Source organism: Aphelocoma coerulescens, assembly GCF_041296385.1.
Source record: "Aphelocoma coerulescens isolate FSJ_1873_10779 chromosome Z unlocalized genomic scaffold, UR_Acoe_1.0 ChrZ, whole genome shotgun sequence".
Classification (NCBI taxonomy): Eukaryota; Metazoa; Chordata; class Aves; order Passeriformes; family Corvidae; genus Aphelocoma; species Aphelocoma coerulescens.
The window spans coordinates 12,982,339-13,010,168 of NW_027184085.1; the positions used below are offsets into that span (position 1 = coordinate 12,982,339).

A 27,830-nucleotide genomic window follows, 5' to 3' on the forward strand; every position below is an offset into this window, starting at 1 on the left:
AAACCAAACTTAGCTAATGTGAATTTCTAGTGGATTTTTATTTTCTCATGCAAGCCTTAGAATTTATACCATTTATTATATTTATATGAAGTATTTATACCCTTTTTCTGAGCGAAAACATGAATGCTTCAGTTTCTCCTCTGAAACTTCATGACAGACAAAAGGAAAACAACTAAGTAAGATAAAGCGCAAGAAGTAGATTTTTGTAGGAGCTCTCCTGTCCATGGGTACAGGAAAAAAAATAGTTTCATAATTCCATTAACTGTCAGTTTGAACTCCTTAGACCTGAGTGTTTGGAGGTGGTCATGATGGTATCTCCTTTTAGTACTGATCGAGTCAGTAACACTGTGCAGAAACTTCCCTTAAGCACTACGACTGCAAGAAGGAAGAGCTTGTCAGTGGTGGATCCTGTAGCTCCAAAACCACTTAAATAGTGAGAAATGCTGCTCACCAATCTGCTTTTTTTTTTTGCATTCAAAGGAAATATTATTTTCATTTGGTAACTTTTCCATCTGTATCTTGCAAATAAAGGGTCTGTTTACCTGCTAAGGTGATGCTACAGGGGAGTCCACAAAATCTCCACCTGCTCTCAGGTTTTTTCAGAATCAAGAGCTAAATGTCTGTTCTTTGCTTCAAAATACAAAAGAAACACGGAACTGAGACCCAACAGTAGGAAACTGTCAATAAGCAACTTCACTGGGGCCACTAACATAGTAAAATTTTAAGTATGTGTACAAATCTAAGCAGGTTCATAATTTTATACTATAACTTTGTATAGGTGCTGATATTTATATGGTACTTTTTAAGACTGTAGTAAATCACTTTAGTCTATGGAGTTTTAGTGCTGCTGGTTTTCTTCATTTGGAGTTACAAAATTTAAGACCGTCATTCTTCTACTTTGCATTTAATGGAATTGAAAATAATGGAAATAATAGCTGAAGAATTAAGACTCACAAATTCTGATCTTATGACATAATTTTCAGTGAGTCAGGACTACCGATATCTGTACAATGAGTCTGTCTAGCTTATAACTTTAACTCTACAGATCCAAGGAAAATACAGTTTAGCATATCAATCTGAATCTAAAAGAAGAAAAATGACTATAAGTGGTCTTACAAAATAAAAGCAGTATATTCTTTCAATGTCTCTCTACTGTTTGTATCTTTTGGCTTTTTCATTAGTGTTCTTTACTTGTTATTCTCAAATTACTGTGTTTGATGGAATATAAACGCATAAAGGCATGCTAAAAGCGAATTATTTTTCAAGAAGCTGGCTTTTATGTTTTGTAAGCAGTAAATGCTATTTGTTGGAAAGATCATTGGTCTGTAAACTGGGAGATTAATATCTTGTGTGTAGTTTATCAAAGCATTTTTCTAAGCAGTGCAGTAATTACTTGCTTTCTACCGGCTACGTTCCTAGTTTCCATTTTTTCCTTATACTCTCAAAAATAGCAGTTAGCATTTAGCATTAGTGTAATTAAAGATAAACACATAATGTTGTGTAGGACTTCAGTTTGTTTTCTGCAACTAAGTGTTATACTTCTTTACATTTTGCATGTTACCTAGTGCTGAAATATGTAATTTTGCTCTTTTTATTTTGGGCTTTTTAGTCATTGCAGAGATGAAGTTACTATGCTATATGTGTAATAAAAGCTCAAATGCACCAGTATCTCTCTCAGCCAAAAGCCTGATCTGCTCTCATTCCTAATGAAATAATTTAAGGGATTTCAGTTAGATTTAGTCCATATTAATAAAGAAAAAAGGCATCTTTAGTAATTTATTTCCAGTAATTTTATATTTCCAGTAATTATAAAATTAAAATAGTAGCACTTTTTGAAGGCAATTGTATACCAGTTTAGTGATGTGATGTATATAATCAGAATAACAGAAAATCTACCGTGAAGGAAAAATACAAACTATTCATGTATTTCTTTTTTAATTTCACAAGGAATTTTTAGAGGGAAATTCCAGCAAGCTTAGAAAATTGAAGAACAGTAAAGAGCAGTAAACATTATCTTAAACCTCCTTGGTAAATAGCCAGTGAAATTGGCCTGTGAGTGAACCTAGTGGGTAATGAGAAAATATTTAATGGGAATGTTTGACCAAAGCTGTGTCTGGCATTCCTTTCCATCATACCACACAAACCTTTTTTCACCTTTTCTTTCAAGTTTTCATGGGAAAATCTATTACTGTTTCAGAGCTGCTGGAGTGAAACCTTGTGGTTTTACTAGTGGACTAACAGTCTGATTAGTTTCTGCTGTTGTGGCTGGGTATAGAATATTAATTTGCTTTTCTTCTCTTGTATTAGTGTTGGTTTTTTTTTTTTCAGACACAATCTGTGCTTGAACAGCTGTGTTGTTGTGTCCACTCCTGAATACCATCCCACCACGTAGGCATTGGGACTTTTGTAGAATTAAAGCTTCTTAGATAAATAACAATACTTTTTGAAGGAAATTAATATCAAAAGAGCTGGAGACCCCGGGCTCTGTCTCTGGCCAGTAGTGGGAGGAGGTGTGAACAGGCCAAACACAAAATTATCGGTGCTTCTCTGACCATCCTTTGTACCTCCAGTGATTGCTGTTTTCTAGATATCTTGATGCAGATAGAGGAATTTTGCAGTTAATAGCACTCAGTGGATTTTTTTTCTATGAGTTTATCAAGGAGAGAAATCACCCGTGATGCAGGTTATGGCAGGGTCATTTACTTACTTCAGATTACATCAAAATTACATCAGGGTGGGAGCTCCTGCCTCTCCCTCTTTCATAATGAAGCTGATGCTCTGTGTGCAGTACCCCAGCCTTGCTCTGACTTAGTGTGTACAGGTACAGTTGGAGATTTTGAGGACTTTGCACTGCGACAATGGTTATGTTTACTAAACTGTACAGAATTCCTCTCTTTTTAATGGAACTGGAAAAAATCCTGTATGAATGTGCAGCCTCTTCATAGTTTTTCTGTCTCTTTCTCTTCTATCTTGACAGTATTATTTATGAAAGGTTCTTCTGCTCTCACCTCAAATGTTCACAGTGAAATACATTTATTAAACTTGCTCAATTTGAGCATTAGAGGCTTATTTAATCTGAAATACCTGTAATTGCATGCAGAACCTTTCTTTACTCCATTTATATGGATAAAGAGACTTAAACAGATGGCAGGAAACAATAGTGCCAGAGTATGGGGGTACAGAGTTTCTGTCCAGAAACTCAGAGACCATTTCACTTTCTTTTCCCCAGGTAGTATGAGAGGCAGGAAGACCTGTAGCTGCAAGGTCTCATCTTTGGGATATCTGTAACTGCAGTCTGGAAGGGAAGGGAGATTTCACTGCCAGATGAAAGCCAGATGAAAGCTTGCTTTGGTTATGCAAGCATGAGATCTTCATGGGAACCAGTTATAAATACCTAGTGTATGGGAAAAAAATTGGATATACAACATTTCCCCCAATGTCAGTTTAATTTAAAATAGCTGTGGATAGGCACTTGAATCACTCTCACATGTCTGTCATTCATTTGGCTACTTCCAACAGATCACCCAGTAGTTATCCTTATTACAGACAAGATTGATCTTGGCAGCAGTAGAGTACTCATTTTCCCCATATGGAAAGGACAAGTATTACACCCCCTTACTGCCAAGCAAGAATGGGCACTGAGAAAGGAAAAAAAAAAAAAACAAAAAGTTGTATAGTTACAGGAATTGCTGATTTTTAATGGACATTTAAGTAATAATTTAATTTTAAAATGATCCAAGTTGATGAGTTTGTGTACATTATAAAATAAGATGTGCAAGTTTTTAAAATATCCACAGATTTTTGTAGATAAGCAACAATCCAAAAACATAGATTCATGGTTGTTTTGGGAAACCTATTTCTGTTAGGAGGATTCTTCAATATTTTCTTAGTTTCTCAAATATAAGCAAAAGTTAAATTATTAAATACTTCTGAAAATACCTCTAAGGGATGTTTCAGGAAGGTCTTCTGAGACAAGCTATAAATAAAACTCCTTTTTAGATGAAAGAGTGAAAAGGAAAGAAGGAATAAGGAATATGAACCTTCCAGCATCCTTTATGCACAGTTGATATAGGATTGCAGTATTTCTTTTCTTGACCTCAAACAATATCATTTACTGTTTATAAAGTGCAGTAATATAGTAAAGGGCTTTTCCACTGTGGCCCATTTCACTATGATTTAAAGCTTTTGAATTTAAGAAAAATAAATTCTTTTAAGTTCTGGAAGAGATCATCATACTACTTCTGGGTTTTTTTGTTGTTTTTGTTTTGGTTTGGTTTTTTGTTTGGTTGGTTTTTATAAAGCCATTTTTTTATTTAAAAAGAAAATCCGTATTTTCACAATAGGGAAGTAAATATGATATTTAAGGCCCAGTAAATATATGTGTTTTTCAAAGTGAACAACAAAAAAATATCTTGTATAAGACGTGAATCATGGGAATGTGTTTTCTTTTATAGTATGATAGCCTGTCAGTTTTTATTCTATGCTTCCATATATGTAAGGATAATGTGGTCCTTCCCTTTGTGTATCCTGGAGCAGCATGTACTCTGTTTTAGGGGAGCTGTCACTAGGGGTTTGAGGTATGCAAGAGTAATAAACTGTGAGGGTTTTGCCCCTGTAACAGGGACTGGGGGTGTACATGAAGGTTGTCTCCCTTAGTTTTATGATATATGGTGTTGAAAGTGTGGCTGTAATTTTAACAGACCAGGTGCTTGAAAATGCTCGACATTGCAAGTACAAGGGAAACAGGTTGCCACCTTGATTAAGTTGCTTTTTTATTCATTAAAAGAGCAAAGTATTGTTCAGTGGCTCCATGCACTTGTAAGAATTATTTTATAGCTGTACTTGGAAAGATGAATGGTACAGCATTGTAATCCATGCTTTTTATATTGAAATCCTTCTTTAATATATTGGCCTCTGAAAATGTTTTTAGGGTATTTCTGGTTTCTACATAGAAAATTGTAAGCTTTATCCACTTCTGGTCCCTTTTCTATTGAATATTTCCACACATTTTCTAAGCAATGTTTCATAAGGGAAAAACATTAGTATTCTTCCCGCCACTACTGTATTCTCATGAGTATTTTAAATCTAATGATAGCAGGTCACTGCATTGTAGATACTCCCTAACCTCCCACCTTATTTATTGTAGTTGGCTCTTTTCCTTGGAAGAGCTCCAGGGAAATCTTGAACGTGAAGATTTTTGCAATTGGGGTTTTCAGTATATTTTTACATATAATATTAGTGCATTTTTACTATGTGAGTAGCCTTTTTCTTAAATCAGAGCATGCATAGTATGAACATATAGGTGTTAACCATATTTTTGCTTGAAAGAAGAAATGGCAGACATTTGAAGATGGCATACTTCTAAATCTGTTATTTAATTCTTTTATTATTATTAAAAATACAGCAGTTTTATGAGTTACGCAGTTTTATCCCCTCCTGGTGCTTCCAGGAGGCAGACCAGCTTTTCCAAGTAAAGCAGCATGGCAATCCAGGTAGATGGCTATTGTATCACCTCTGTTCTCTAAGAGACCAGTGAAATGAGATTAAAGAGTGCACAGTGGGAATTGATACGGCCTCTGAGCAGCACTGCCTCTCTGTGATTCTACAGGCAGAAATTCTGTAGCTCTTGGAGGGCAGCAGATGGTTAATGTAGCTGATGTTTCATGGTGATCATCTGCAGAGAGATCAAGATAACAGTAGAAGGGAAGAACTATATATATTGAAGCATTTCCTTTTAATGCTAACTTCATTGGTGGATTTTACTTTCCATTCTGCATTTCAACCATCATTATCAATGATCTTTGATTATTGCATAGAAATGATGGTGTTGTGTAGAAATTATCGTAGCAGGTAAGATTGCTACTATCTTCAGATTAGAATGTCAGGGTTTTGATCTTTTTAAAATTTTTTTCCTTTAAATTCTAATTACACAGAATTGGAGAGAAATTATTTGTTAACTTGGGGGGAAATGTGTTGAAACACTTGCTTGAAAGTCCTTAGGGTCTGTTTCTGAACTTCATGGAGTATGAGTGTGTGAGTGAGAGTAGTGTTTTCTTTTAAAGCATTGAGATCTTTGAGACAAGAAAGAGTTACTCTACTGCCTGTGAGTTAGAATGCATATGGATCTTTCCTCAGCATGAGATTTTTAGTATATTTTGAGGCATTTTCCTCTGTTTTCTCAAGGGGTGTATGCATTCTTGCCGGGATGAATAAAATAAAAAGTGGCAGAGGTTTTCTTGGTCCATGTAAACTGTGAGCCACATAAAACACATCTGTGAAAATTTGTACAAAAACTAAATTTGTATCCACGGTACAGCAGTCTAAATATCTGAAGTTTCTAAACTGGGGTTAGAAACGATAAAGGTCATTTCCACACCTTTATCATAAAATGGAAAAGCTCGAGAGCCTCTGCTTTAATATCTTTCCTAATAAGAGAAGTTGATTAAAAGCAGTAGTAACCAAACAGGGATGGGGAGCAACTTGTGGTAGTGGCAAAGCTGTCTTCAGCAGTTGGCATCTAAATATTTGCATGTTTTATTCAAAGACATAGAAATGCTATTAAATAAATGGAGGTTTTTTCCTGAAATCGTTGTACATTCCCCTTCTCATATGGGAAGATGTACTGCTAAAGTCAGAAGGACTGAATGTGCAAGTTCCAGCACTATAGAAGATAAAACTGAAAGGCCACACTGAGATTTCATCCCTCGATCCAGCCCAAGTTTGAAATTGCTTACCCTTCTCAAATACAAATGTAATATAGGCTTCTGTAACAGATAATGTTAATTTGGAAGGTAGTTGCTTTTTATTGTAGGCTTCCTAAGTAGTATTGCTTATTATGTTTTGAGCTTCTCTGAGTTTAAAAGATACTGCAAGCAGTTCTTCACTGTAAATACGTAGTAGTTTTATAAGAGAAAAGACAGAATAGATGTGCTAAATAAACTAGTTGCATGCATACTTGCACTGATTTTGATAGGCAAGGTTTTTTCAAAAAGAGTGGAATTTGTAATGATTACAGTTAAGATAAATCCTCAGTTCATCAGAAAAGCCCCACTTAGCCACTGCTGGGGTCACCTGTCCTTACAGAATCCACAGCCATGGTCAGAATTCATTTTCCATGTTTGCCGTCTTCCCTGCTGACATGTCACTTACCTGACTGCCTGGACAGCCAAGTGCAGCAAATCCAAGCAGTGCTGTTCAAACAGAGCCCATCACATACTGTCATGGCCACTGAAGCAAAGCTTGCACATAGGAAAGAGGGAAGGTTTGTTTAAGTTTTTCTTCTAATTGAAAATATTTTCTTAGGGCAGCAGCTCTTGCTTTCACTTTTTCATTGTGCAGCTTCAGTATAGATGCTGAGGAATTATTTGTTAGATTGTAGGTTAGGAAAGGGGTAAGCAATTAGGGCAAACATAGAGTTTTTTCTGTTTTATCCCTATTCAGTTGTTAAGTATCTCCAGAGATAGACCTGATCTTTGAAGCTAAGGTTTTCAAGATTTGCTGGGCAGTTTTAGAAGTTTGTATCTGATGTATTCTTTCTGCACTAGGAATATTCAATATGGCTACCAGGATTCTTTATCCTTGTACTGTAGAGTTTATCTAAGTAGCACAACATGCTGTAATATAGATCCTCATTAGTTTTCTGTTTTTCTTTTATAGTTATTTTGGCCACTGTAGACTGTAGGGATTCACCTGACCAAATACAGATGTCTACAGCTGATCCAGTCACCCTAGGCTCCTTTTCTAATCAACAGAGAAAAATAAATGTATTCAAACTGTGATTTTATCTCATCCTAAAATAGATCTCTAAAATAGGTTAGTTGAAGGCCACTGCAAAATGCTTTCTCAAAATGATTTCTCTCTATTAACTATAAAGGGAGATATCTGTAGACATTTAAAGAGTAGACCTGTAAAGATTAGAGGTGTAGACATGTTAAGTTTGATGAAACAAGTCCCACCTAAACTCTTCACTTCCCTTCGTGGGTGTTTATTGTCTTCTACTAAAGTACTAGAACATTTAGGCTCTTGTTTTCTGACCTTGCCGACAGCGAAGTAGGAGATAATGGGTTACTTTTGCGTTCATTTCTATTGATTTAAGATTTATGACTGTAGGCAATTTACAGGAGAAAAGCCTGCCACTCTATGAAAGGCTTGCTCTAGCTGAGAGTGAAGCCTACGCTCTCTTACTTGCACCTGATTTCCCAACAACTGTCAAAACATCAGCAACGTCACCATGGAGTTACTGAACTTTATCTAAATTGTAACGCTTTTTAATTCAAATGTTCATGAATTCTTGCATCATAGGTTAGAGATGTGTGAAAACCTAGGATTAGCATGTTTCCTTTCCATTTTCAGTATTTTTCTGGAATTAGCAGTATTTTTTTCTAGTGGCTATTTGGAAGATCACTTTTGATTTTCCCAATTTACAGGTGGAATGTTGGCTGTACATCCAGCACAGGGAAAGTATGAATATTAGCTGCATGTCAGTATCATTCAGTAGAGATTTCCACCTTCTCAGGGTAGTTTCATGTAGGGATGGAAGTAGACAGATGCAGTCTGCAAATCAGATTTGTAGTCAGTGTTTTCATTTGAATAGTTTGCACTAATAGCTGTGGGAGGAGACATTAATTTAGTGAATTTAGCTTAAAAGTCTGATAGCTGCTCTTAACTGATTAGTCATATCTGGTGTTTTGCAGCAAATGTGTAAGCCAGTTGAAAGACAAGAGTGAAAGTGTGTACCTGAAGTGAAAAGAAAGAAAAATGGAAAATGTTTATTCCATGAGTGCATAACTGATAAGGAAACATGTTTTTCTTTCCTCTTCCTTGAATGGCAGGAGAAGCTTTACAAAAGAACTTGAAAAAGCTGATACATTATCATGCATTATCTGAAAATACACTTTACATGAAATGTTCATTTTCAAAAACGGCTGCATGGTACTTAACCTTAAAACTTAACTGTCTTTAGGGAGAAAGGGTGGTTTCCAAAGAAAACAGTGCCTGACTGAGAAGCACTAAGACCTCCTGAAGGAGGGAAAAGAAATTAAAACATCACTGTAAAATATGGCCCCTCTAATTTACTTTTCATTTTACAGTAGCAAAGAAAGAATACAGTCCTGTTGACCTAAGTGCTCTAGAAATGTATGGTGATTCCTATTTATGTCAAAAGTATGAAAGTTCTTGGAATTTTTTGGAAAATGATGAAACCATTATCATGCCAGTCTTGTAGCAGTTATGACCTCCATATGTGTACACACATACCTGTCTGTTTAATAAAATTTTGCTAACAAAAAAAGATTAACTGTTATCATGGGCCTTGTTTACATAAGAAGTTAGTGAGATTTTGTTGGATCTCAGCTGAAATGCACCAAATAAAAAAAATAAATGCTTTTGTACAAGATCAACTCACAGATATGTAAAATGTTAGTATAGGACTGCAAGAAGGCAGTGATGGACAGAAACCCAAATCTTCTCTTAATATTTTGCAACAGTGTGAAGGAGGAAAGAGACATTCTTTGTATATGTTCTTGTTATTTTGTACATAATGGGCAACCTCACATTTTTGTAGATTCAAAAGATACTAGTAAGATTAAGAGACTGCTCAGGCTCTGGAATGCTGCAGAAAAATACTTTAGGTCTAAGATGTAACATTCATGTGAAGACTGTATGTACTCTGTAATTCATAGGAACTAGGAATACTTGCTGCATTAGCTCATTCATGTTTTTTTTCTTTATGTTTTATCACAGTGTGTCCTCTTCAAAGCTTCTTAAAATCCACATTATCACTGCCGATGTGTCATCTCTAACCTTTCATAGTCCCCCTTACTAGAAATTATTAACCTTTCTTTCCTGCCCCCAACCTGTACTGACCCCTCTGAGACTTCTCTTCCCATCCTGGATCAGCTCTATCCACACTCTAAAACGGAATGTTTTTGTCTGAAATGTGGGCCAGGGAACTGAACTTCGCCTTCGCTGCTGCAGTCTTGAACCATCTTTATAAGCAAAGATCCAGGAAAATTCTTTCAGTCTTTGACATCACTCTGTAGTTTTATGACCTTACCAGCTTCATGGTTTCATCTTAGGGGGTAAATTTTCCACTCCTATGCCACAAATCATTTTAATCTTTTCTTGCTGACCTTGTAAAATGCCCTCTCTGCATTGTTTACTCCTGTCAGGGTGTTGCCTAAGTGCTCTGGACAGTTTCAGTTGAGGTAATTAGCTTTTGCTTGCTGACAAATCTGCTTTAGTTATTCTTCACTGTGCCTGTTAAACACAGGGCTGTGTTCCTAGGCCAGAAAAAGTGTACCATTCTGTTACAGAAAATGAGGCTTCAGTTTCTCATTTAGAGACACTGCTGTTAACTCATGTCAAAGCACTATTACTTGCACGGTACCAGGAAAGCTGTGTGTGTAGTTGCCTAGTGAGCTCACCTACATGGAGAATAACCTGACAGAAAAATTATTTGGTGGTGTTTACTGTTTACCTGCAGCAGCAGCTCTGCTTATGTGATTCAAAGGGGAAACACACACGTGAGAACAGACTGATAGGGCTGAGACTATTTGGGAACCACCCCAGAGCTGCCTACTCTCATTGTGTCTGTCATTGACACCCACTGAATCTGTTCTAACCTCTTCAACAGTGAGAGTCAGGAAGGTAAATTTAGAGTTCTGCTCTTTTGGATAGTATTTTTAATATTTTCCTCATCTGACTTCACAAAAATATTTTCACAATGTTTTCTCAGGATTTCCCAATGTAAGCTACTGTGTTTGTATATGCAGTAGACATTGCCAAAGACTTTTCAGATTGATTTCATTTCAAGAACTTAATGCTTTTGCAGCAGCAAAAGTACAAAACAGCTTTTAAATCATTACTAGTAATTATCTTTTGTAATTTTCTTATAATCACAAAGCTAGCCACATCAGTCTATGGAAAAATTATTTTCAGGGTTTTTGTGACAGGCTTCTGGGACTTCATGCTCCAAAAGCATAGTGACCAAAACATCCAGCCATCACAGAAATCCTTTTTTCAAATGTTGAAGATGTTTATGTGATGATACATTCTGCATTTTATCATTCTTATTTGTTATATTTTCCATTTGCTCAGCTATGACCTGGAATTTTTTTGTTTTCAGAATCTACATAGGTTTTTCTTGTTTTAAACAAAATAAATTATTTGAGGTTTGTGGTTGGGTTTTTGGTTTTTTTATGGTAGGACTGGTTGGACACTGAAACAGGTTGCTGAAAGAGGCTGTTGAGTCTTCATCCTGAGAAATAATAAAAACCAAGCTGGGTGATATCCTGAGCTGTCTGTAGTATCTGACTATGCTAGGAGCAGGATGGTTGAATTAGTCATCTCCAGACCTCTCTTCCAACCACAGCCATTCTGGAGTTGTGTAAAATTCAGTATCAGTAGGTGGGTACCTACCTACGTGCACACGTAAGCAAAGGCAGGAAAACAGTTCTTTGTCTGCAATTAACATACTTACTTGCCTGGAGAGCTGGGAGGTAGGACCTACTTTGAGATGGAATTTGATGTTTAGCATTTCCAGTGATAAATATGTGTCCCTGAGTTATTCTAAGTGGAAGCAGTAAGAAGTTAGAGGCATCAAAGAATAAATGCTCTTTAAGTGTTAATTATTTTTGTGTGATAAAGATTCTCCTTACCCTTCCCTCCCACTGTTAAGACCTAGCCGACAATGATCCCTTTGTTATACAGTTAATTAGAATTTTCACTTCTTTAGGATTATATGATTGGGAAAATTTTTTAGGATATAGTTCAGGAATTCAGTATTTCGGTATTTTTGAAGTATTGTTAGTTGCTAAAATAATCTGAAAACCACATGAATAGTTTTTATTATTTCTTATAAAGTAGGTTTAATGCCAGTGGATTAATAAAATTACTACAAGTTCAGAGCTTGAGTTTGTTTAGTTTTTAACATATTATTTTCTTGGGACGTTTTACAGTTTCAGAAGATTTATAGGGCTACATTTAATGGCAGTTTCTTTTGCCTGCACTGTAGCACGTGCCATGGTGGTTTTAAGTGTGCTGTGCATGTTTGACAAGTTAGAAACTCAGCAAACCCCATCAGTGCTGAGCCACACTGTCTCAGGCTTGTTTTTGTTGGCTGGTATCCACTACCATGCTATAAAATACATTTACTTGACAGTAGAAAGTGGAGAACCACATTAACTACAGAGTTTAAAAAGGCTGGCTAACCACATGCAATAAATATTAATAAAAGAAAAGGCCACCCACCTTTGACCTTCAATACTTGTTACTAGCTTTGGTGTTTTAGAGTTACTTTAGCATTTTGAGCATTACATAACAGTATGTAAGACTCTTACTTAAATCAAACAACTTGTTAGCTTATAACTTATCTATTAATAACTTACCTATTGTGTACCTCAGATTTAGATCTAAAAATGTTGTTTTGTAGTTGTCTTGTAATAAGCAAGCCAGGTTTATTTGTACCTGTAAATAAATGGGAAAGTGTAATGTTGTATGTTGTGTGTATGAAGAAGGGAGGATACTCTGCTGGGCAACCTTGTAAAGAATGACTATTTGATTAATGAAACTTATCTCACTCAGTTTTTCTTGAAACAAGAACACAAAGGAAAAAACCAGCTCAGAGGAGTGTCATGCATCATCTTGTGGTAAAATGAAGTTCTGATTCATAATGGCTGAATGGGCTTCAGAATTTTTTCAGTATTTTTAATGTTACGTGCCTCCTAGCATTCAAAAAAATGGAGTCTGGACAATACCAGAAATAGTATGGAACATGCAGTGGGAAGTGGAGGGAGAAGAAAGGCAAGGCTAGAGAAGGGAGCATTGTTCCGTGAAATACTAACAGGATAATGTGTCTTGCTAGCTCTGAATACATTTATTACATAAGTAGCACAAACAAACTTCAGCCTTGGACACTATCCCTTTAAGGCATCACTGTCTGTCAAAAATAGATACTTTCTTTTGTGTTTTTGATGAGACAGGTTGTCCTCTGTGGCAGATTGTGCCCACTTTGGTTTTCTCAAGTCAGAAGTTTGAGTCTTAGAGTTTCTGTGCTGCTGAATCAGACTGAAAAGAGTACTCACATGAAGATTCAAAGTCACATGTAGAACAATACTCTTAATGTCTGAAAATGAGTTTCGCTGCTGACCAGAAGGGTGACAGTACTGTGAGACATTGGCTTCAAATACCAAGTTCTTAGTGTTGTGGGTAAGAAAGAAGCAAGAGTGAAAATCAGCATCTCTTCCGTTTCTGCAGTCAGCAAGTGAAAGGTCAACAGTGTATGACAAGAAGGGGAAAAAACAGATAAAGTGATGAATGAAGTGGGAGAATTAAGAATTAAAAATAAGAACACAAAAGTCATGAAGGCCTGAATTGCTATATCATATCTGAAGCTTAATTGTTCTCCTTCAAATTCCTCTCTAACTTTCCATTTCCAATATGCCTGTGAAGACCCTGGCAACAGATAGTCTGTGGAAACCATTGGTTATCACCCTGTCACCAATTTTTACTTCCTTCCCTGCCTACATCCTTGTATTGACACTTCTTTTACATTGTATTCTACTCTGGAGTTATTCATTCACATATTCACATGCTCATTCATGTGCTTAAGCTTGGTCCAACTACAGTGTGATGCACTTTCTGACAATGTGAACATTAATTCTAAGGTCCAGATGAGTGACCAACTAACTGTCAATATCTCACTTCATTTCAGAGTGTCGTGCGTTGCCTTTGGCATCCCAAGCTCAACCAGATCATGGTTGGTACTGGAAATGGTTTAGCCAAAGTGTACTATGATCCTGTCAAAAGCCAGAGGTATGTAATTGTGTTTTATTATGGTTGTTTTCACAAATTTAGCCTGATTCTGGGATTCAGTGATTATACTAAGAAATGAGAAAACCTGGTTTAGTAACATTTGTTTTGCAGAGTTACACTTATTTAGCAACAGTAGAAAGAGAAAAAAAAATAACCCAGAACATTTACTTACGAAGAGTGGCACTTTTCCTCTGAGCTTTTTCTGTTGCAGTATGCTGACTACTCTACCTGAATTTACAAATGCTTTCATTTTTTAATTGCATGAAACCTGCAGTAGGAATAACCACCCTTTCATCCTGTCTCTTGGAGGTTGCTGAGGAAGTGTGACTGAATGGGTATTTATGGTATTTAGTCATCTATTTTTAATGTATATTTTTTTCCTGAAGTAAAAATCTTGTTTAGAAGCATAAGCTTCAGTGCTGGTGAAGTAATACTGGAAGACACAGTTTGACAAGGTGTAAAGCAAGGAAGCACATCCCCACCTTTCTTCTAGTCTTCCTTGCCACCCTCATTTATGACGTGGATTTTGTCTGTACATCTAAGGGACAGGTGGTACTGATTTATCAGAAGGTGGCTTGCCAGCCTAAGATGAGGAGGACCTAAGTAGCCTACAAATACTTGTTTTGCAATTCATTTGCCTTTACCATCTGGGTTGGCTGGAGAACTGGGGAATGCTTCCTCCCTGTCAGCCAGGAGGAAATGTACAATTCTTTGATACTGAGTGGGATAAGTAAGTTGTTTCCCCTGTATGCGCCATCTTTGTTCTGCTGGCATCCAAAACCAAACTGTGTTACAGTTAATGTTTTCTGGATACTTACTGTCACCTGGGCACTTGGATGTGAAGATAAACTCTGGTTTACAAGATTATCAGAAGTGAGTTTTGTTTTTCTGGTTTTGTCAGTTTAGAGAACAAGAGAATTAATCATCATTGTTTGGACCACAGAACCCTAGCACAGTTTTGTGACTGGTTTGTTTCCTCGTATTTACCATGAGGAGGAAAATACTACTGGTTTAAATCAATCTTGCTGCAGCCAGGCTTATGCAGTCTTTCCTGCCTTAGTGTTACAGACACCTCTGGTTAAATAACTGCCACCTCTGCTGCTTAGGAAGAATAATATCAGGGGCAAATGAGTGCCCAAGTTTGGAGAGCAGCACTTCCAATGTGCACACTAAAGTACTGTGGACAAATGAAGTGTGAAATGAATCTTCCACCCTTATTTCTGCATGTCATATAAACTGCTCTGTAACAGAAACCCTATAATCTCTCTACCCTCCTTCACATGAGCATGAACAGGCAAAGATACAGACATTCATGAATATTTAGAGTGCTGTGTAATTTTGTTGAGACTGTCTTGAATAAAAACGGATTTCTGTTTGATATAAGCAGACTAACTGAACTGCTCTGTTTCCTCCTAGGGGAGCAAAATTATGCGTGGTCAAAACAAAACGAAAAGAGAGACAAGCAGAGACTCTCACACAGGATTACATTATAACACGTAAGAAATTTAAACATATCTTTATAACAGCATCCCTAGCTCATTCTTGGGTTTGAAATGATTTGCAGATCATTTAGCTTTATCTCTTCTCCTCTAAAAAGTGTTTCATTAAGCATTGATCATTGATATTGTATATTGGTGCTTCATACAAAATTTTTGTAGTGTTGCACAACCAGAAAGTTATATACATTCTGTATGCTCTGTAAAGTTGTTCATAATGGTTGGTTTCTTGATTGGTGGTGCTCCTGAAAGCCTCCAAAATTTTGGAGCTTTCGTAAATCTTCTGTTTTGCTTAACTTAATTGTGGAGTGTAGATGGGTTTAGGAAGAGTTTTGCCACTTTGCAGTACCAGTGACAAAATCAGAGATGAGAGATAAGTCTTGAACAAATACCAAATGGTTTTTCCAAATTTATAACTTGCCCCAAGTTACATAGGGTTTTAGACAGCTTAGCTATCCCTAGCCTTAGGGGTTTTTAAGACCTTATGTTCATACTAAGGCTCACTGATGCATAAAAAATAGTTATTGTTGCTTCTATAAAATGTTTAATTATCTGTCTTTTCCCAATGGCAAATTTTACAGTGGAAAGAGAGGATTAACTGAGAGGTCTTGACCCTCCCCATTAGCATTGCCCTATGTAGTGTTTCCTCATGTGAAATGAGAACAGTCACACAGTTGTGCCATCTTGCTTCTCTTCATCCTCTTTCAGTTCCAGGGTGTTCAGCTCTGATTTCTAGTAGGCTTGGTTTTACACATACTGAAACCATTTTTTCTAGAATGAACAAGTTGTTTGGCAGCATAATAAACAAAAAGAGGTTTAGAGAGAGAAGGTTTGGGCAGTCTTGGTAACTAGACCCATATCAAGGCACTTTGGTTCTCGGTTCCCATCTTGGGCACTTTCTAGCCACAGCTGTCTCCAACCTACCATACTGCTGCAGATGTCCAGCTCCAGTTTTTAGGGTAAACTTAAGCAGCAACTGCCAAAGATCAGGGCTATTTATCTTTATGGGGTGCTCTTAGTCCATCCTTATAACATCCTTCATTGTAATGCTTTGTGTGCACTATCATTAGTGTTTATACTCTAAAGAACTTCTGTGATTTTTTAAAGAAAATTCTGCTTAAAATCCAGTGAAACTTGTGTGTTCAAGGCATTTTTAAATGTCATTGAAAGATATATGTCCAAGTTATGCAAATTTTTGGAATTTCATCACTGAGTTCTAGCTGTTTAACTGTTTCTTCCACATCATTTTGAAACTAAACAAGGATGCTTCCATATACAGTAATGCAGAAAAATGTTGTAAGGATTTGCTCAGCAAGTGTTTAAGTTTTTTGCATATTTTGGAAACTTTTCAGAGGTCTGTCTTTTAAGTTACAGATAGAACTGAGAAGACCTGAATATCTCTGAAGTGCTTTTGCAAAGTGAACTGACCCTTTTTTGCTTCTCTTTTTTCTTCTCTTTTTTTTACCCCTCTTTCTCTTTTTTTTTTTCTTTTCCTTCAGATTTCTTGTTGCTCCTTAGTATGAGAATTGCCTGTAATGGCTACTTAAAATGCAGGAATGTTGTTTTAATGGATTAAGGGTCACTTTTAAAACACAGAAATACACAGCCTGGTTTTTCCTTTGACAACCTTGACTCCACAAATGGCAAAAGCTTGGATCTGTGCATTAGTCACCTCAGATGCTCTGTGGAAATTGATCAAGCTTAGTGCTTGGCAGAAAATTGTCCCTGGCATTTCATACTTAATGAAATCTGCAAAAATAAATTGTTTCCAAAGACCTACTGTGTGTCACCTGTCTGTGACTTCACTCAGTCTAATAAATTGAAGAGGCTTACAGAAATAAACTGAAAACTCAAGCTGATAGGTACCTGAATGCTCCCTACTGTTTTTTTTATTCAATATAGAGATGATGTTCCTAAATTTAAGATTCGTTTGGTTATTTTTTGTCTTTATTGGATCATTTGGCCCCTACACAATTTCCCTTATTTTGGGAAACAGCAGCAATGAGCACACCTGCATGTGAGATATAAACTTCACTGCAAGAAAACCATGTCCATTAACATGGTGTTTCTGTGTTGCTAACAAATGAGTCTCATCTGAGTGGCTCAAAGCCATTACTGTGATTGAAGATAGCCCTTTTATGAGGAAATAGAAATTTTAAATCCTTACAATTTAGGCAGACTGCCTCAGTTATGTTATTTTTCCAATGGTGAGTAATCTTTATTATTTTAGAAAGAACATGATTGTGACTTCATAAGCATAAAATTACATTTGGAATCATTGAGGGGTTTCCGCTCCACTCTGTCATATCCAAGAATGTATCAAGTGCCTTGTCATGCTCTGAGCGCATGAGAAGGCTTCAGAAACATGGGAAGTTCAGAAAAGAGTAACTGGTTGGTCACAATGCTAATGTTGAGAACTGAATGACAGAGATATGAATGAAATACACATAAACTGTGGAAACAGTATTTCAGAGGAGAGGCTTCTGTCTGAAGGAACCCTGATATCAGACTGTTTTCATCTTTGAAAAATTCCGCAGAAAGAAACCCCTGAAAGTACAACTCAGTAAACCATTGTTTGGATATAGGATTATAAAGTGGCTGCTCCTGCCACTTTTTCCATTGCAAGAAAGAACCCAACTCTTTGTATTGAAGATGTTAAAAAGAAAATTGAATTTATAACATTTAATTTTCTCCAAATTATGACCCTTCAGCCCATGCGCTTCCGATGTTCCGTGAACCACGACAACGAAGCACGAGGAAACAGCTGGAGAAGGATAGGTTGGACCCCATGAAGTCTCACAAACCTGAACCTCCAGTAGCAGGAGCAGGTAATCTAGGCATAATCATTTTAGAGTGTTGTATGCCGAAGGGGCCGTCATGCTTTGGTTCTACACTCATTTGGATTTGCATTTTTTGGGTGGTGACTCTACTCCATAGATCCAGCACTTTAAGACATTGATGTCTCATTGGAGTGCTTGCCTACAAAAAATTAGTAATTACAATGGCTTACTTTGAGTTACATAATCAGTAGAACACCTGCCTGAATGGAGCTCTAAGTTAAACCCTTCCTATAGCATTAAATAACCTCTTTGTATCAGACCACCATTGTAGACTCTGCATATTTCTTAAATATTTTTCTCTTCGTGTCACAGGTCGTGGTGGCCGTGTTGGGACTCATGGGGTCACCCTGTCATCATATATAGTCAAGAACATTGCCTTGGACAAGACAGACGACAGCAACCCTCGAGAGGCCATCTTACGTCACGCGAAGGAAGCGGAGGAGAATCCATACTGGGTGGCTCCGGCATATGCTAAGTAAGGCACCAATTAGGAATACAAGTAACGTTTCTAGAGGCCAGGAGGAGTTTAGTTAAAATAGAAGAGACATTTTTAATGCTATACTTTGCCTTTTTTGGATTGCTGCCACAAATACGTAAACCAAGAATATACTCTTTTATGACGATACGAGTTTCCAGGAGGTTGAATTGTTGAAATTTCATATTTCCACTTTTAAAATGTACCTGCTAGTGCTAGAAGTTATTTTGAAGCTTGCAAAGTTGATTTGAGTTTAGAATCTTCTCCAAATTCATGCCTAAAATTGCAATATACCTTTTAATAGGGTACTGTCCTACTGATATATTGAGATAATTTTCCAATATGCCCTCTAGTTCTGACTGATTCTTAGGTTAAACCTTCAAAATATTTACTTGGTGTTATGACAGTATGATTTCTCAACTGTCGTAAGTTTTTACCTGAATTTTTCCTACATGAGGATCCAAGTAACTGCCTGAATTAACTTGGTTTTAAAGGTACAGCAATATTAAAAATTGCACTGATAAAATCTCCTACCAAAAATTCTACATAAAGAAGTAAGTTTTCAGTTGTTACATAAATTAAAGAACCTCAACAAGATTTTTTAGTAAAACCTTGGCAATCCCACAGACAGTACTTTATTCAATTTAAATTGTATGTGTGAGTGTGGTATTTGTGTGCATATATTAAAATGAAGATTGTGCTTCTTGAATGCTTTCTAGTCAAGGAATTTTTTTCCTAAAAATAAATACATTTAAACAATTAAATACAAACAATTAATATATAATAGTATAGAAATAAGTACTACATAAATGCATTTCATACTAATGAACTGAAACGAACACTTTAGAAATTACTAGAATTGTCATATTTTATTATCATTGAGGGAGCTTTTTTCACAAAATAGTGTCAAGCAGTGTTTTCAAAATGCATAAGGAAAACATTTTGAAGAGTTGAAAGAGTCTTCACAGAACAGTATGCCAATAATGAATTGCGTTTTTTTTGCACCCCAGTGTTCTATGTCCAAGGCTGTACATTCATTAGTACTTTCCTGATTACTTTCTTTATTAGTGTTCAGCTCTGTAGCTGAATCAATCACCACCTTTTTCCAGAAACTAGAAGTATACAAAGAATCACAGCTTGTTTCTGATGGTGACATTTGTTTTCTGACTTGACCCACATGTTCACAGAGATAACTAAATAACTGTTCCAAAGCAGCTTGAGAATGTCAGTGACCCAGCCTGACTTTGATTGGGTAATTAGTAAGTATGGCACACTGGTAATTGATAAGTATGGCATTTGTACATCAAACCAAGGCATTATACAGTATCACTCTTGGTACCAAAAATGCAATGTTTGAAAGCCCAATTCTGTGGCAATTGTTGTGATTAATGTGCTAAATATTGATTTTTAATTGTTTGAGAGCTCATGATTACTAGAGAGGAAATGTACTTGGAATGTGTAGGCATCTGGTTTTATTTGAGGAATCCATTCTCAAAAGTACATGCAATCACACATTCCACCAGGTAGATAGATACCTCAGCATACTTTTGGCTTTAGTAACTTCATTGATTGTATATTAAGTTTCATCCCTGACACCTGCAATGTAGTAGACATGAAAGTTTTAAGACAAAGCTGTGTTACAGGAGGCTTACTGTGTCAGGTGGCCAGATCTCATTACAGTTCCTTGTTAAAGATGTGGCTGCAGGGGAAGAGGAGAGCTGGCTGAGAAGTGGGCAGGATGCAAGTCCAGACTGCTATTAACTTACCCACCAGCCGGTGATATGTATGTGGGGGAATTGGACTGCAGCCAGCAGCATGCTGCCTTGATGAGTTTGTCAGCTGATAAATCTCATCCTAGTGAAGCTGCCATTATACTTGCTTTAAAAGTTTGACTTTCAGATATCTCTGTGCAAAGAGCATAACCACCCCCCCCCCAAATAATAACATTAATAATAATAATAATAACACAATAATAATAACATTAATAATAATAATAATAACACAATAATAATACTATTAATAATGACACTAATGTTAATACTAATAATGCTTAAGACAATAAAATGCAGAAATTTTCTTATTGTGTCATGCTCTTAGTTTTCAGAAATTCAGGTCTATATTAACAGCCACAAAAAGCTGTGCTATTATAATTCAATATATGAAATATAATAATATATAATATTATAGTAATATCCTACATCTGACTTTACAGAGCATGTATATTTAACCTGTATATAAAATGCATCTTACAGATGTACTTACATTTAATACTTATATTTAATAAAATATGCAAATTGCAAGTAATTGATATGAATTATCATGCAATATTGGTTTATATATTGGACAGCTGCTTTAGCTATAGCATAAGTTACACTATAGAGATAGGAAAGGTGATATTCTGATACTTTCTTAAAATCATATACTGTCTTAAGACCTAAAAACCATACATGCAGTATGTTTCATTTTTTAAAATGGTGCTTATTCTTTTACTACTTTACTCTTCTGATACCAGTTTTTCCACATTTCTTGTAGTAAATTTTTACTTAAACATAGTATAAAACTATCCACTTGATACATCTTTTGTTTGACAAGGCTTTTGGTCCTGTGCTGTCCATGCACATAAAGTTTTCACTCGTTCAGTGAAACTATAGTTTCCTTACACATTTTCTTCAGAGAATGTATAAGGAAACTATAATTACATTATTTTCTCCACTGATAGTTATGAAATAATTTTAGACTGAGAAGATTAAGAAATTCTCTTTTTGTGATTAATCAGTTTTTATAACTTGGAATATGATGACTGGATTGGAGTTTCTCTGTTCCTGATCCATACTGGTTAAGTCATTCTGAATCAGTTAACTGATTTAATGCTTTTCTAATTGTATATGAGGGAGAGTGACATTTTTACAAGGATAGGTAGTGACTGGATAAGGGGGAGTGGTTTTAAAATTAAAAAGGAGAGATTTAGATTAGTTGTTACAAAGAAATTCTTTACTCAGAGGGTGGTGAGGCACAGAACAGGTTGCCCAGACAAGTTGTGGGTGCACCGTCCCTGGCAGTGTTCAAGGCCAGGTTGGATGAGGCTCTGAGCAACCTGATCTAGTGGAAGGTGTCCCTGCCCATGGCAGGGGCGTTGGAGCTGGATGATCTTTTACGTCCCTTCCAACCCAAACCATTTTATGATTTTCACTTTGATAAATCTTGTAAGAAACACATGACTTCTGCTGTTAGTTTATGCATTCTATGTAAAAATATATCCCTTTTTTTAGAGCTAAAGGCGTCTAATTTACTCTTGAAGCCAAATATTCATTTGCATTATTTACCACTTGAAAAATTTTTCAAGCCTGTTATCATTATCTTGACCTTTCCGTTTCACCTGTCATTTGAGTCAGAAAGGAGGCAGAAGTAAGTAAGAGGCAAAAGAATGGGTGAAAAACAGATGCTGCTGAAAAGGATGCTGGGGATGCTGAATCAGGAGATGACATGTCACCGAAGCCCAATATGAATAAAGTGTCAAATAAGATGTGATCAACACAGCAGAAAAGTCATAAAGATGAGGATAAGGAAAAGATCTTGAGATTTCTCAGGAAAAAGCTTGTTAAGAGTCCTTGGCAAGAGCCATTCCACTGGAGTGAAAGGAAAGGAAGGACAGATTGAAGATTTCAAGTAAAGAACTACAGGAAAGGAACTTGAGGCATCAGTTGTAAATGTTTGAAAATTACATTCTTTGTGAGCTGTTTGTTTTAACACAGCTGTACAGATATACTATAATGACTTCAGATGTCCCTCTGAAGGATCAGCAGGAATTACTAAGCATTGTCTAATCAGGCCCAAATGCAGCTTTCTTCTGTACCAGAGAGAAAGTGAGGGTGAAATTTCCCTCCTCAACAAGGTAAACTGGAGTTCTTGAAAATACCTTTCATTTCAGTGATGTTGCCTCTATTTTGTAGTCTTTTTGATTGCTGCTTGTCACTGTCAAAAGGGAATGACCTGAAGCAAGAGTCTGTAGCTGTGTTGTGTTCACCAAACTTTTTCTCAAAGGCAGTGCCAGTGTGTGAAGTGTTAGTCATGTAATGGCTCGAGTATCATTAGTTGAAGAATCAGGACTGAACAGAATGTCTTGTAACAGCACCCTTGTTGATATGCCTTGGTATATTTATCCTAAATCTTTTTTTGTAAATTGGTAATTTTGAGAGGGGAGCCCTTGAGATTTAGGGAAGAGTTAGGATGGTTGGCGGGGTAAAGAAACAAAAAAGGTGCCTGATGCTGAAAACCTTAACTTTTCAGTCTGAAAAGGACCTTTATGGCATTATTCTGGTTTCCAAGCATGCTTGAAGATCTTTTTTCTTTGTTTCTGTGCAATATAAACACAAATTTCAAAAGTTATTTTGACATGAGTCACATGTTGTGATATGCAGTTGTCATCTCCAGCTGGTTTTACTGCAGCAGTATTATTTATCTGTTAGTCTGTGTCAATGAGCTACTTTTATTGGATCCTCGAAAGGCAATTAAGAAAAACAACCCATAACCAGAGGGATTATGGTGACTCTAAAGCAGTCTTCCTGGCCCCTGGAAATTTTCTAGAGGTCTGCATATCTGAATATCTTGAAAACCACTGAAGTAAAGAGAAAGCACATAGTATAAATAAATCATGCTAGTTTGTTTTCCCGTTTTTGTTTGCAGCCTGTTACCATAACCCACAATAGGAATGCATTTTTCAGTGTATGAGATACTGGTTTCAGCTGACAGTCATGTGGAAACACAGGATCATAGAACAATTTAGGTAGGAAGGGAATGCCTGAAGTAATCTAGTCCAAGCTCCAGCTTCAAGTGCGTTCGCTTAGATCCGGCTGCTCAGATCCAGTTAGATTTGGGTTGTTCAGGGGCTTGCTCAACCAAGGTTAAATATCCTCAAGGATGGAAATTCCCACACCTCTCTAGGCAGCCTGTTCTAGCAATCTGGTTGGCAGGCACAGTATGCCCATGCTAAGTCCATGCTGCCTGTTCCCTACCACCTTCATGTCCTTCATGCATCTGGAAATGCCTTCCACTGGGAGTTATTACACAGTTTTCCTAGGAACTCAGGTTGGGTAGTTCCCCAAATCCTCCTTTTGCCCCTCACAAAAATTGTTACTTTTTCTAGCCAGTGGAAATCTCTCCCAGTCAGCATGACATCTCACTGATGACAGAGTGCCCTTGCAATGACATGGGGCAGCTCCCTCAGTACCTCTGGATCCACCCATCTGATACGGATTTTTTCATGTCCAATGAGCTGCAAACTCTCTGTCTTCCTCTTCCTGTTAGAAATGTCTCAGTCCCTACCAAAGATTCTGCTGTAGTGTAGCAGTACTGCAGGCCTGAGGACAGACCTTATCAGGGAAGATGGAGCCAAAAAAGCACGGAGTATCTTGACATTTTCAATATGCTATGTTAGTGGTTTACCTGCTCAATAAAGCACATTTTCCTTTGCATTCTTTTGGCTGTCAGTGTTGCTGTAGAAGTCCTTTGTTGTTGCCTCTCACATTTCTTTTCTGTTTCAGTTCCATCTGAGCTTTGGCACTCCTAACTCTGTTCCTCCGTGTTCATGTAACGCCTCTGTTCCTCTTAGCTGAGGCTGTCCTCACCTCCTTTTGTGTTCTTCCTTTTTGGACTTTGTGGTTTATCATGGTCAGATCCATATACGTCCACCGCAGGCTACTGCCAGGCTGTGCTTTCTTCAGATGAAGTGTAATCTGTTTTGAGGAGATTTCCTCAAAGATCAGCCAACTTTCCTCAGGCCCCTTTGCCCTCCATAGTATTTTGCCATGGGATCTGCCAAACAGATTCCTAACAAACTGAAATCAACCCCCAAAGTCAAGGATAAATAAAACTGAGAAATTTGATGAGGAAAAAGAGCACAGCTTTCCACATGTATTATTTAGCCCTCAGAAATAAGAATATTTAGAAGAAGAAAAATTGTTTTTATAATTTTTATGTAAATATTAATCATACAGCAAACTTCTACTACATTTGCTATCTCCAGTGTAGTTACTAAGCAGAAAAAAATTGTCTTTTAATTAGATTAAGTGATCACTGCTGATAAAGCAATAACAAAAACAGTGTTTTAAAATGGTCAGGCATATGAATCACCCTAGGTGCCCCAGTTACAACTATGTAGCTTGTGGAGGTGGAACAGTTTACATTTCAGCTGAGGCTACAGCTATTTCATGGTAATTTTAAAAAGTGAGGTAGCAAGCAGACTTGATTTCCTCTGTATGTTTTTGCTTTAGCTGGTTACTGCTTGATTATGGTACGGTTTCTGTCTTTCTTTTTTTTTTTTGCTTCACCCCCACCTCAGTTTTCCTGCACTCAGTAGCACACTTACATTATCTGAAGTCTATGACTTTTTTCTGTACCACTCCTATCCTGGAAAAAAACATAGGTTTTGCTGCTTGTTTCACAAATTTATTCATTCTTCTAAGTTGGAAATGCCTATCTGAATTATGACAGTTGCAGGTTTGTGGTCAGAAATTACAGGCTTGCACTTGGTTAGTTGTGCTTTACTAATGAAACTCTTAATACTGATGTCATCCTAGGGGACATTTAGATACTTTTCATCTATTGGGGTAAAAGGAAGGTACATTGTTAAAATGGGATAAATAAACCTCTGTCAGTATTTCTGGGAAAAAAGAGAAGATTCCATACATTCTTCCTCTTCAGCAGCTAGCAAAATCCGGTATTTCAGCCAATAAAGCCTTTATCCCTATTGTCTGGTTTGGATTGAATGTTGATTTTTTTTTTTTTTTCTTTTTTTCTTTTTTTCTTTTTTTACATCTTTCTTTAGCAATGGGTTAAGCAGAATTTATGTATGTATTTTATAATGAAATTTTAAAATTGGAAAATATTTTTTCATCTTTGTTCTGCTTTCCATGGACAGCAGAAGGACTCATCTAACTTCCATAGTATAGGTCCTCATCTGGGTGCAAGGTCTGCTACAGCCTGCACCCAGGGACCGCGTGCCAGTCAGAGCTCTGCAGTAGGGCCATCTCTGGAATTATCAGTATGACCCTTTCCTCAATAGCAAGCTTGGAGGATGGAGAAGCAGGCAGGGCAATAGAAAGATCCCGTATGTAAGGGGAGTTTTCTTTGACTAGTTTTGGTGATTTTGAACCTTTTGGGTCACTTAGTTAACGAGTGGAGAATCCTTCTCTTTAAGAGCTGATGTCTTGCTATTTACTCTTTGAAGTCAGAGGCAACATTGGATTTTGCCTATTGTGTTACATAAGGCAGGCATAATTTTTTTAAGGTTTCTGCATTGTGTAGAGTTTGCCAAATAACAGTTGCTATAATAATAATAATGCTTCACATCCTTAGACTGTTGCAAAAACATTAGTTAATATAGTAATGAGATGATGACTGCCTTGGCTGCATTTTATACTTTGTCATGTTGAGAAGTTGAGCACAACCAGCATCAGAAATCTAATAGTTTCATCTCTGTAGTGATTGTGCTGAGAATTAGGTTGGAAAAGGGAACTGTGCAGTTATTGAAGAGTAAAACAGGGGAACTGAATGTCCAAACAGTTTATTGAATTGCTACTTGATACTGCATTCATTTAGAAAGTAATCAATAATTACTTTTGTAAAGTTTAAGCGGTATTTAAAATTCAAATAAAGAGTGGAGGAATTGATACCATCATGCTTGACTGTCAGATACACTGTGTTCTCATATGAAGGTCATTAGGTTTTTTGTGGTACAGTAGTGTTAAATAAAGTCTCTGGAGGAGAAGCTGTTTTTTCATGCATAGGCTTAGCCAGAAATCTGGCTTAACTGTTCTGTTTTCACTTACTGGCTGCTGTTGTTCTACAGTGTATCAAAATGGAAGTTTCTTTTTAAAAAAAATCATGGAATGAAGAGACGAGTGGCTCTGCTTTTCTAGCATTGAATTAAATGTATTTGTTCCTCACATCTATCTTAATTTTATTCATAGAATACACCGATACTGATTGTAAACTAATGAGGAGATAATACTTGCAAAATACATGTGTTTGTTGTGCTTTTTTGCCTGTGAGCTGCAAGTTTCTTCAGTTCTGAGAAGGTTAGTTGATAGGTTAATGTCAAAAATAAAAAATGGACAAGTCTAGAATGCTCTTTTTTTGGAAGTGTCTATATGTATCTATCTTCTTTGTGTCTAGTGCCTGTCTAATACAGTTTCTGATAAAGTATTGTAGTCTGACCACTATTCTAATTTTTTTAATATTTTCTAGAACACAGCCAAAAACAGTTTTTGCGGAAGTGGAACCAGAAGATGATGAAACAGACAAGCCAGAGTGGAAAAAACGTAAAATTTGAAAAATAATTGGTTTAAAGAATCATTTTAGAGCATTTGAAACAAAATGAAACATTTATTTCTTTATTTGGGATAGTGGGTCAAAATTTGAAAGCAAAAATTACTTCAATTTATAAAACTTGCTGCATTATAAAAAAGGGCTTATTGAATTACACTGGCTTAATCCCACATCTGAATTTTGTAATAAGGAATTACTTATATTGTGCAAATAACTCCTCTATGTCAGTTACTTAGCTTTGTGAGTTAAGTGAAAAATATTTCTTTATAAATAGTGAATTCATTATATTGCCAAATGTTTTTTCATGACTGCCAACTTTACAAATGCTGTGTCATGACAGTGTTCAATGAATTCAAGTATACAAATAAAATAGTACAATTCTTCAGACTCCTTTTTATTTTTCCCAGTTAAGAGCTAACAAATTACTGCTTTACAAGTTCAACAAACTTTAGATTAGTTATTGTGTAATATTCAAGTTTAGTTCATTTGTGTGTTCACATTCAGTTCACACTCACGTGAATTTTAGAAAACATGTTTTCTAGTGTCTGTAATTCTTTGCATGATATTCCTTTTAAGTATGTGTAGTATCTACAGCAGATTTTATACAGCTTTTATTTTTAAAAAATGTGAAATTGCAATGGACAATTACATAATTTGGTGTAGTAAAAATAATGTGTTTATTTCTGAGTCAATGTAAAATTTTGTTCAGGCTTCCTTATCCCTATTAGTTTGTATGAATGAGTTTTAGGATAGAGCAGATCTGTATTCATTACCCAGGTCTTTGTGTGTATTGACCTTGTGTATATTGACTTTGACTCTGTGTGTGCCTGAATTATGTATATCCTGCCTTACACTCTCTGAAGACTGATACTATTCTTTATA

The 27,830-nt window shown here is 36.4% G+C and overlaps 1 protein-coding gene across 1 annotated transcript in view; it reads left to right on the forward strand.

The window, feature by feature from the left end:
* WDR70 (WD repeat domain 70) overlaps positions 1-27,333 on the forward strand; it is a 126,127-nt gene extending 98,794 nt beyond the window's left edge. The window contains exons 14-18 of the mRNA XM_069001836.1: positions 13,712-13,812; positions 15,229-15,308; positions 18,020-18,136; positions 18,461-18,623; positions 26,868-27,333. Coding sequence (XP_068857937.1) covers positions 13,712-13,812; positions 15,229-15,308; positions 18,020-18,136; positions 18,461-18,623; positions 26,868-26,952 — 546 coding nt within the window. The 3' untranslated portion in view covers positions 26,953-27,333. The remainder of the gene's footprint in view (positions 1-13,711; positions 13,813-15,228; positions 15,309-18,019; positions 18,137-18,460; positions 18,624-26,867) is intronic.
* The last annotated feature ends 497 nt before the right edge of the window (positions 27,334-27,830 follow it).